General features: G+C 34.0%; 1 protein-coding gene and 1 pseudogene across 1 annotated transcript in view; one reads left to right on the top strand and one right to left on the bottom strand.

Moving 5' to 3' along the window:
- The first annotated feature begins 633 nt into the window (after positions 1–633).
- Positions 634–1,101, top strand: LOC108908429 (annotated as a pseudogene).
- Positions 1,102–6,289: 5,188 nt separating this feature from the next.
- The window catches only part of LOC108908430 (putative uncharacterized protein DDB_G0282133), a 135,483-nt gene continuing 129,619 nt past the window's right edge, over positions 6,290–12,153 (bottom strand). Inside the window, exon 7 of the mRNA XM_018712466.1 lies at positions 6,290–6,756. Coding sequence (XP_018567982.1) covers positions 6,290–6,756 — 467 coding nt within the window. The remainder of the gene's footprint in view (positions 6,757–12,153) is intronic.

The raw sequence follows: 12,153 nt of genomic DNA on the forward strand, positions 1-12,153 counted from the left end.
GTAATGAGATTTTTATATGTGACTCATGGTTTTCGATGTATTTTCGTCTTCTGTTAATTAAATCATTGCTCTCCAATCTTCAGCAAAGTATGAAAGTGAATAAGGATAAGAATAAGAATAAGGATTAGCACAATTATGTCATTTGTATCTTCTTTCCGATGGCCGTTGATTTTTCCGGCGTTCCACTACCCCATCAAACCCTGAATATCTGGGTTCTATGCACTACAGGGCATTTCATACGTATTCTATTCGAAAACATATGCCGTATGTCAAGATCTCGTCACGTTTCAAATTTCGCCCTTTTTCTGAAGATCTTCTGCGATTTTCTGAAGACTAGAGGGTTATGGAGTAATTCTGACAACGGATTCGGATCCATGAGGTAAAATTACGTCGACAAAAATGTGTCACGTCTTAAGATTTTGTCACTTTCTAAATTTCTCCTTTTTAGCGATTTTATGAAGGTATTCAGCGATTTACGGAAAACTGAAGGGTGATGGAGCAAAACAGACTATGGATTCGTGCTCAGGAGATAAAAATACACAGGAAATCATATGCCGCATGTAAAGTTCACATAATTTTTTTTTGCTTGTGTTATTAATAGGTCTTTAATTGATATTCCTTCACCTTCTAATATTAGGCCTTTGTTTAGGAATTCAAATTGTAACTGGATTATTTTTAGCAATACATTATTGTCCTAATATTGAATTAGCATATAGAAGAGTCGCTAGTATTTGTCAAGATGTAAATTATGGATGATTAATAACACTTCATGCTAATGGAGCTTCCTTTTCCTTTATTTGCATTTATATTCATATTGGACGAGGTATATACTATAGATCCTATAATTTAATTGAAACATGAATAATTTGAGTAACTATCTTTTTTATTGTTATAGGAACAGTATTTGTAGGCTATGTTTTACCCTGAGGACAAACATCTTTTTGAGGGGCAACAGTAATTACTAATTTACTATCAGCTATCCCATATCTAGGAACAACAATTGTACAATTAGTTGGATTGTGAATTGCAGTTGATGATGCTACCTTAACACGATTCACTTTACATTTTTTACTACCTTTTGTTATTGTTGCTTTAGTAATTATTAATTTCCCTCAAACAAGTGATTTTTTTATTGAAATACTGGATACTAGTTATTTACAAACTCTTTCAGAAAATTTCGTTTTTTGTTCTACTATCAATTTTATCAATTTCATTAAAAATCATTATTTAAAGGGTGGCAAAATATCTAAATAATAAAAGAAAAAAACTTCAAGCGATATCTTAATAAAGGACAATACAAAATGGGAATGTACGGCGTGTGGCGTGTAAATCTATAAAAATTAAACTACAGCTTCCATATGATATTTGTAATAGAAAACTCTTATACGAAAAAGTATTTTCTTCGCGTTTTTTTTTTGTAAATGAAAGTTCATTTATTCAACGAAAACAAAGGCCGACCCTGTGTTATTTATTAAAAACTTTGGAAATGTTTTTATGCGACCCGAGATGCAGCCTTATAATTTAAGTCGGTATAATCCTAGTAATACTAATAGATGGTTAGGTTACATTGTCAAAAAATGTGTGCAGTCATCTGATTTTGTATTTGCACAGACAATATAGCGTATCGCTACAGACTGCTACTTAAATGCTGGAAATTAGCAACCCGAAATGGAAGCAGGGTCTCCTTAGCCGGCTTCCAGCTATAAAACTTAGCGTGGTAACTCTTCTGCTTGTTAATAGGCGGCAGTTCCAGCGGTAGCTTTGTTGCCAAATAATAACTGCTAAATAAATTTAATGCTTTCAATTATGTAATTAAAGAGATATGGAACTTATCTTGTGTTTGGAAATCACATTTGCCTTAAATGTTACATAAAATAAATCAAGTTAGAATTAAAATTATGAATTTACCTAATTAATTATTTATTTTATATCACCTTGGAATGGGAAAATTCAAAAACTCGAAAGTAATGTTTTTAGATTTGTGCGTCGACTTCCAATATGGTACGATATCAAAACCTATGTTTAAAAAAATTGCATTATACAGATTGTGTATCCTTAGATGGGTACTGCCTCTTATTGTTGATTTCTTTAGATAGGTAAATAATTATTTATTGACACAAGTGTTGCATATTATGGATGTCATTGGTAGTGCCCATATTTGTGACACAAGGTGTTCAAAAAAATTAACACAATGTAAAATTGCTGGAACCTCAAGGAGTAGTTGAATACGAAATTTATTTAAAAAAAAAAAAACAAATCATCAATCAATACAGAGATAAGATAATGCGTTCGCTACTGCTGTTGCAATTTTTAACTAACTAACTTTTTTGTTTTTCGACATACTGACTTCGGACCGTTTCCATTCAACGCAGAACGGACAATCAGAACCAGAGTAGTGGGGAGATTTTTTTAATTATTTTTTCAATTCAACGCACCGTTTCCGAATTATAAGACCTTTTTTACTGTATCACCTCACACACCTCTTCTTTCCGAAATTTATTTTCCACATACGGACTTCGGACCTTTTCCATTCAACGCAGAACTGTCATACAGAACCAGGGGTGTGGGGAGATTTTTTCAATTATTTTTTCGATTTAACGCACCGTTTCCGAGTTATACGGCCTTTTTACTATAACACGACATACCTCTTGTTTCCAGAATTTATTTTCGACATACGGACTTCGGACCTTTTGCATTCAACGCAGAAGGAACATACAGAACCCGGGAGGGAGGGGTTGACATTTTTCAATTATTTTTTCGATTCAACGCACCGTTTCCGAGTTATAAACACTTTTTTATCCTATGACGTCACACACCGTTGGTCCCGATTTTTTTTTTTACATGCGGGTTTTGACGTTTTTCACTCGTTCACCATGGGAGATTTATTTGTTCACCATGGGAGATTTTTTGATACTTAAGAGTCTAAGCAAATACTGTTTTTTTTTTTTTCATATATTGTGACACCCCGCTCTGCGTCACCCACCGAGTGCTCTACTCAGAACCAAGGGGAAATTTGTTTATATTTCCAGCCATTTCCGAGTTACGAGCAAAAACCATTTTTTTTTCTTATACTGTGTGACATCATAGATCGATAACGAAGGCTTAACAAGGCCACGCGCTCTACCCCACGTTCCCTCCCTAGGTGTCCTGAAATTGCTGGGGAGACTCCTGAAGACAGCAGAGAGAGAGAGAGAGAGATAGAAGCTTTCTACGAGGACAGAGTCACTCTATCTCTATCGCACACTATAACTCTATCTCTCTCGCACACAATCAGACAAAAACGACAGAAACGAACCTTCTTTTAAAAATACATGGGATTTATCATTATTAGAATAACCCATTTTAATTTAAAAAATTAAAAAAATTACAATGGGTTATTCTGATGACGAAAAATAAAACATAATTAACTGTATTATTCAAATAACAATAATGTGCAAAAGTTCTTCAGGAATATTGGCAAATTTATTTTGGAGGAAGAATCCCGTCAACGAACACTAAAAAATATTATTAGAAACCTTAGGTGGCCAGAAAACAGCCCCGATCTCATTGTCAGTCCTTTAGACATATTTTTTTTTCCCTGAAAGTTTACAAATATTGAAAGAAAAATACAGGACGAAATGCTTGATAATTTTGAATTTGTTTTTGAAGCAATTAATAGTAAATTGAAACATATTTTCAACTGTATCATCACAATCACTTGCATGTTGATTTGTAAAAATTGTAGGTATATTAATGTTATTTCGTTTTTAGTTATTCTCCTTATGTTGTTGTAAAGGTTAGTTATAAAAAGCGTTGTTTGTTATTTTCATAAGGATGAATTTTAATTTTTTTTAATGATTTTTTTTATTTTAAACATATATATTTTATGCCAGTAAATTTTGATGTCAAATGAAATAAAGGAAAAGTCGTACATTTGTATTTAAAGTTTCTTTCTATCTTTAATTATTAAACCTATAAGTGGATGTCAAAATACAAAAAAAAACCTGTACCTACATTCCGCGACGTACTAATAACCCACCTTGTATATTAAATAAATTTATCGTCATCATCAAATATTAAAAAAATTATATTACAAGCTGTTTAAAATATTATTACGAATTTTGTTTATTTGGAAATATATTTTCTGCAGTATTTCAATACCAAAAAATGAAAATAGTAGGTAGCTAATTAACGAAATTATGATTAAATAACTTAATTGTAACACCACTGCAGAATATCATATGATACATACATAGATATTCGTTGATTCTTTAAAAACATTTTTATCAATACCTACATCATACATTGAAGTAAATACAGTAACGCAAAAAACAGATATTGATAAAAAAGTGTACAAAAGAAATCCGTAAGTACGCCTGGCAACATTACCAAAGTCTTGTTTATATGTTGCTAGGATACGCTTAGGTATGCGGGCCGCTGTATTTGATTCTTCCTAAAATTCTGCTGGTGGTGTACTCTACCGGCAATTCGGAAATTTAAAACTGCTGGCCTATTCCAGGAGCGGTCTGTGGTGATAGCTATTTTGTCTGTGATATTTGTATTGAATTCATTATTCACTTAATTATTAAATATTAAGTGTTAAAAGTGAAAGATTCCAGACAAAAGATTTTATTTTGTAATTCCACGATAATGTAAGTGTAATTTTTATAAAGAAGTAAAAAACAAGAATAGCGTGCCGATTACATTAAAAACAAGATTCTTATTTCTCACTTTGCTTAATTCTTTAGTTTGTGCACAAACTAGTTTTACAATGAGCCGAGAAAACAATGCATTTACTATTTCCGAACATGTCGATATGGTGTTAGTGTATGGTGCAGCCGGAGAAAATGTGCTCGCGGCGACTAGGTTGTACCGGGAACGATGGCCACAACGTCACCCTCCACGTGCAAATACAATCCTACAGTGCGTTCAACGGCGAAGACCCCATAATTAGTACTCGACGAGTCGCACAGCAAGTAGGAACCTCATCTCGCACCGTACAGTTCAACAGATTTTACCCCCAGATTGTGATCAAAGAATGCGTTTTTGCAAATGGTTTTTACGGCAATGTGCAAATCAAGAAGACTTTCCTGCTTATGTTTGTGTAACAGATGAGGGACATTTACTCCTGATGAAGTGATTTCCATATATTATGGAATGCATATGCACATATGTGCCGATGAAAATCCTCACGCGATTAGGGAAACTCATTTTCAACATCAGTTCTCGGTAAATGTTGGTACTGGCTGGCGATGTACTTGTGGGTCCTTATTTCTTTCAATGACGACTAAATGGATATGCCGACTTTTTGGAGAACCGGTTTCCTGAATTATTGGACGATGTGGCATTACAAGTTCGGGCACGCATGTTTTATCTTCAAGATGGGGCTCTTCCACACTCTAGAAGTAACGACACTTTTGAATGAAATGTTTCCTCAGCGATGGATTGGACGCTTTGGTCCTGTGTCATGGCCACATCGGTCACCCGATCTACCTCCAATGGACTTTTATTTTTGGAGTCACTTGAAGTCATTGATTAGGATACTTCAATTGCTACGGTGGAAGAACTGCGAAACCGTATGCTTGAAGCTGCTAACACAATTAGGGGAATAGCAGAATTTGGGAAAATATTCGCCAAAATTGGGTGCATCGGTGTCATGCCTGTATCTGCGCTACTGGGGATCAATTTCAACATTTTCTCTAGAAATGGTAAGTTTTATTTCATTTTGTTCCATATTTTAATGGAGTTTGTTTAGTGCACACAGTTGGCAGCTGCAACAATGCATTTGAGATAGTAATTCCTATTAATTATTATTATAATAAGAAAATATCAGTTTTTTTTAAATATCTATTTTTCTTAGTTTGTACTTTTGCGTTGAAAAATTCCCCAAAAATTGAGAAGTATAAGTATCTTTCTCTCTTTTCAACGACGATTAGTTTACACGGCTGGTCTACAGCACGTAACTCATCGTACAGCACACGGACAGGACCGTTCCAGAGAAAATATTTTGATCCATAATTGAACTTCAATTTACGGAAAAAAAACGTAAAAGTAGAACTTTTTCGTATAAGACTTTTCTATTACAAATATTAGGAAGCTGTAGTTTAATTTTTATAGATTATACACGCCACACCCTGTAAAAAAGCAGTATAATTTTCNGAAAATATTTTGATCCATAATTGAACTTCAATTTACGGAAAAAAAACGCAAAAGTAGAACTTTTTCGTATAAGACTTTTCTATTACAAATATTAGGAAGCTGTAGTTTAATTTTTATAGATTATACACGCCACACCCTGTAAAAAAGCAGTTTAATTTTCAATACTTACACTCTGGCCTTCCTTCTTAACTTTCTTCTCAACTTTCTCATACTTTTGCGGTTTTGGTAGGAATTCGTTCGTTTTATACGTGGTAGTCTTCTCTTGAGTATTACTATTATTAGCAATGACAGCTTGATTCGTTTGGTTCGCGTTATTACTGTTACTGACATTGTTACTTCCATTGTTATTTGAACCGTTGGTGCTTGAAGTGAGCTTGACCACCACATTACAGCCGGAGTTGGAAGAACTGACGGAGCCGGAGCGGCTGTGAGACCCGGAATCTCTGGAATGAGAACGGCTGTTTGTCCGATCGAAATTCTTCTTCTTGGATTCTTCTCGCACTAGGTAAATGTCTTCGTAGTCATTTTCATGGTCGCCAGATCGCTCGGATAGGTCGGAGGATGACAGGTTCTCATCTGACCCTGCTCCACTGCTGCTGGAGTGCACTTCTACTTTTACTGTAACAAAAAATGGCGCTGTTAAAAATAGTAATACATACAGGCTGTTCCGCTTAAACTCGGATCTTTGCATAGCTCTAGTAATGCCGATAATACAAAAATATTGTCTCAAATAAAACTTGCGTAATATTGATTTCGAGAGGAAAATTGGTCCATTTTGTGACTGCTTTGTGTAGCTATTAGGACTAATAAAAATCAAAACTGATATGAAAAATACCACATCGCCCTCCATAAATTGCCACAAATCAACCCCCCAAGATCTAAGAATTAAATAAAAGTATATTTTCCCTAGGCTTGAGCCCTGAAACTGAGTCGAAGCATTATTCGTGGTTCCATTGTATATTTTGGATATTCAAAGTCTTAGCCAATCCTTCAGCTTGAAGTGTGTATGAGAAAAACATCTCTAAAGGGTCAAAATCAGCTAAAATTCTACATTGGACCAATTCAAATCACAAAGCAAAAATACCTAGTGCCAAGACTCAGCGAAATCCACGCACCCACACAACAGGCAAGTGAGCGACGCAATGTGTATATTCCTAATCCACAGACACTGCACAAAATGGGTTAGGATCTCAACCTCAATCTATTATATCATCCAACACCGCAGATCTAGTCAGATTTAGTCTAATATGAATAGGTTGGAGGTATTTCGAATGATTGATCAATGGAACTTGAAGAATCATAAGTAACGACAAATTGCAAGAAGAAAGGACCCCGCACAAATCTTATGGAAATTGGGTCCCGGTCAAATTCGCTGAATTTTTGATATGTGATAGAGTTCATCATAAAAGTCAATTGTCTCAATGGCCACAAAGCTCAAAAATGGATAGTTTGGCCGGTACAGAGCTTTAAAGCTCCGAATATCCTCCACGGATTTATGTATATGCGCAGTGTGTATAGACTTTTGAAATAGCCTATTTCATTTTTTTTATTATCTAGGTTTATATTTTTGAGGTTGCTGAATTCAGATCTGTTGTTAGATTTTCAAAATTGACAGTTGGCAGCTGTCAAATAGCTGTCAATGTGCTATAATAAAGCCAAAAACTTGTTTTTTTATGTTTTATCTTTCTTTTTTTTTAGTTCGATAAGTTCAAAGACGATATCAAATCAATAACAATGACTATCGGCAGCTGTCATTTAGCTGTCAACAATTCTTCAAAGTCCGGTAATAAAGTCAAAAAATTATTTTTTGTTTATAACTTCAAGTTTTTTAGATAAGTGAATATAAATATGATATAAAATTATGTAGTCATCAGCTTACAGCTGTCAACAAGCTGTCAACTAACTGTCAAAATGCAATAATAAAGTCAAAAAGTTACTTTTTTTAAAAAGCTTTAAGTTGCTTAGATCACTGAGTTCAAAAGTGATGTCATAAACTTATATCATGTTTGATTTCTTATCCACAAAGTTAAGCACAAAAAATAAGTTACTTGCTCTATTATTGCATTTTGACAGTTAGTTGACAGCTTGTTGACAGCTGTAAGCTGATGACTACATAATTTTATATCATATTTATATTCACTTATCTAAAAAACTTGAAGTTATAAACAAAAAATAATTTTTTGACTTTATTACCGGACTTTGAAGAATTGTTGACAGCTAAATGACAGCTGCCGATAGTCATTGTTATTGATTTGATATCGTCTTTGAACTTATCGAACTAAAAAAAAAGAAAGATAAAACATAAAAAAACAAGTTTTTGGCTTTATTATAGCACATTGACAGCTATTTGACAGCTGCCAACTGTCAATTTTGAAAATCTAACAACAGATCTGAATTCAGCAACCTCAAAAATATAAACCTAGATAATAAAAAAAATGAAATAGGCTATTTCAAAAGTCTATACACACTGCGCATATACATAAATCCGTGGAGGATATTCGGAGCTTTAAAGCTCTGTACCGGCCAAACTATCCATTTTTGAGCTTTGTGGGCATTGAGACAATTGACCAGTATGATGAACTCTATCACATATCAAAAATTCAGCGAATTTGACCGGGACCCAATTTCCATAAGATTTGTGCGGGGTCCTTTCGATCAAATACATATGTACAATTTTAAAAGTTTTCGTAACAACAATGAATAATATAGAAAGCATTATCACTAAAGCTTTAAAAAATGTTGCTGAAAAATTTGTGTAATAAGTGCTGATTACGATCAGTAAATATAATGATTGACAATTTCAAAAAAATAGTTTGAGTTCGAAAATGCACATCATTTGCTCATGTAGATCAATTCTGTGAAAAACATTTGCCAAGATAAGGAAGAAATGAAACACTAATATTAGGATAAATGGTAAGTAAATATGATGGCAGATAGCAAATAGACTCCTTTACAGGTCCTCACTCCAAGATAAACTCTCTAAATGTAAAGTTGTAGAAGGTTTTGAGTTTTTGGGAAGAAGGGAGTTTTGGTATTAGAGTTTGCAACTTGGATCCGCCGAATTTCAGCTGATTTTTAGATTTTAGGGGTGGCTATCTGGTGTTTATCCGAAACTGAAGATTTAGTAGTCTCTAAATATCAAAAATATGTAAAATGAGCCCCACAAAATATGCTGCATCAGCTCGTATACTGGTCTTGTACAAAAAGAAACTGCTGCTTTTCCGGTTTTAAGTATGATTTTTGGCAATTATGAGAAAACTAATTATCGCGTGGTGATCCACTAGCCCTTCCAGTTTTTTGGAATAAGTATTTTTGTTCTAACATTCCGAGATATTCCATTCATATTCCGATTTATCCCTACTTATTCTGGTTTATTCCGGCTTATTGCCGTTTATACTGGTTTATTTCCATTTATTCCCACTTATTCCAATGTTTTCCATTTATTTCTATAAAAGTTATATATGACATAATACTTATAGATTATATCTCACCATTACTTAAAAACATGTATGATGTACTTTTCAAAAATAGGTTTTTGTAGTGAGGCCATCTATTCGCATGCGTCGGAATGGTAGATCCTTCACAGATGCGCTAGCTAAACATGACATTTGGACACAAAGAAACGGAGTTATTGCGTTGACAGTTGTGTCATCGATACAAAAATGATCTTCGAACAAAGAGCTAATATTAATTTTTGTTTTAAACTTGGTAAAACTTTTACCGAAACGTTTCAATTGATGAACCAAGTTTATGGTAATGATTTTTTATCCCGTGGTAGAGTTCATGAATGGTAAATGTGGATTAAAAACGGTCGTGAGGACATATATGATGAACAACATGTTGGAAACCGAAATCCGTGATCACCGCAGATTTTACGAAAATTGCGTAAATTCATCAAAGATCAGTAAAATTCATGAAGTTGGAATTGAGCATCACAAAAACAACAATTTATCGCATTTTTAATAAACATTTGTGCTACCGAAAAGTGTCTACAGAGTTTGTTCCGCACAAGTTGACTGACGACCAAATATTGCTCAGAATTCAACATTCGAAAGACATCATCAAAGAGGCCAAAATTTTTCTTTATAGCATTGTGATCGGTTCTGTAACGTGGTGTTTTCAATATGATCCAGAAACCAAGGCGTCAAACTGCCGAGTGGTAGGCGCCAGACGAGCTAAAACCCAAAAAATCTCGTTTGGAGAGGTCAAAAGTGAAGACAATGTTGATTTGCTTTTACGATTCTAAGGGCATTGTCTACAAAGTTTGTTCCAGCGGATCAAACCGTTAATGCACAATTCTGTTTAGATGTTCTGAAGTGTTTGGTGCATTCAAAATATCACGTAGAATGAACTTGACGTTTGCTGCACCCACTCCCTGTATTCACCTGATCTGGCATCGCGCGACTTTTACCTTTTCGAAAAAATGCATTTGCCGATGAAATGAAAGCGTTTTGTGGACGTAGAAGCCATCCAAAAGGGTTGTACCGACATCCTGAAGGATATCCCCGCCAACGATCTAAAACACTCATTCAACATGCTTTTAGTCACTTATAAATACTTCGTAATTTTCTGCGAAGACCTTATTATTTTTTCAATATAATCAAAGTCTCGTTATTGGGACACTCGGTATTTATAATATAATACGTGTTTGTTCATATTAAAATTAAATGTGTTATAAAAACCACTCATAATATAAGCGAAAGAAAAGAAATTGTGACACGGTTTCTCTTTGACAATGTCAATGCAGGTGGGAATTACAACATTTTTATATTTCGTTTTAACCAGTTATATGAAATATCTGCACTTGATAATACCGACAAAACAATGCCCTGTTTGGCATCAGTGGCTTTAATCAATTTCACTAATTCACGGAAGAATAAACGTCCTTGCATTGTTCCATCACAAAAAGAATTCCAATTCATGGCTACTTTCAGTAAATAAATACACATACGTTTCCTTTCATTGCAAATTATTCCAGTCGTCTAAAAAAATTTCCGACTGCTATTATATGGTTGTTGATAAATTTATTTTATTTTTTTTTGATTGAAACATTGATATAAGAAAATTGACATCTAATTGTAGTTGTTATAAAACACCCAAACTTTTACTTTCTGCAGTGATACTCTCTAGTTAAAAAAATTATGGAAGTACCGAACTAAATTACTTAATTCATCAATTTGGTACACTTTCATGCACTTTTATTATTTCCTAGATTGTTATATCTTCATATGAGACATCTATATGTATCTTATACAGGGTATCACCTAACGAATGTTACATAATTCAAGGGTAGAATCTAGAACCCAAATGGTTTCGATTTAACCAAACTTGCCTAAACGAAAAATACCGCAAAAACAAGTTACAGGGAGATAAAGTTTTTTTTTTAAATTTTTTCTCCTTAACTCAGAACCCAGTTAATCGATTTGAGCAAAATTTGCGGTTGCTTAGTTTCTCTTCATGAAGTATGCAGCGGTTATGTTCCTATTAGGTTAAATAATACAGGGCGTTCATTTTACTACAATCCTTTGTGGATATTCTTCTGTAACTTTTTTGTACGTTTAAATTTTTACACGCAATTATCAGAAATAGGTGGAGAATTTTATTCTACACAAAAAATGTATACCTATCAAAAGTCGAAATTATGCTTGATTATGAAGATATACAGGCTGTTACAAATTCGCTTCTCAGTACAGCGATCTCGACAACTGTAAGAGATAGGAAGTAGTTTAAATGGGGGCAAAGTTGCGTAATCAGGGGACCAACATTATGCCTCTAAAAAATCAATGTTAACATGATTAGTTTTCGAAATATTTGAAAGAAACCGAAATTTTGGAAATCCGTTTTTGTTTCATTTCAACCTTGTTTGAGGTAAACACTTTCTCATGGCCACTTTTTGCCCTCTATCGAACGGCATAACCAATTTTTACATGTAACGTTTCGTCTCTCCAGGACCATCATCAACATTATTTTTTTTAAATACGACCCTAGAAATTTTAGTACATTTTTCGCAAGGCT

Source organism: Anoplophora glabripennis, unplaced genomic scaffold (genome assembly GCF_000390285.2).
Source record: "Anoplophora glabripennis isolate ALB-LARVAE unplaced genomic scaffold, Agla_2.0 scaffold275, whole genome shotgun sequence".
NCBI lineage: Eukaryota > Metazoa > Arthropoda > Insecta > Coleoptera > Cerambycidae > Anoplophora > Anoplophora glabripennis.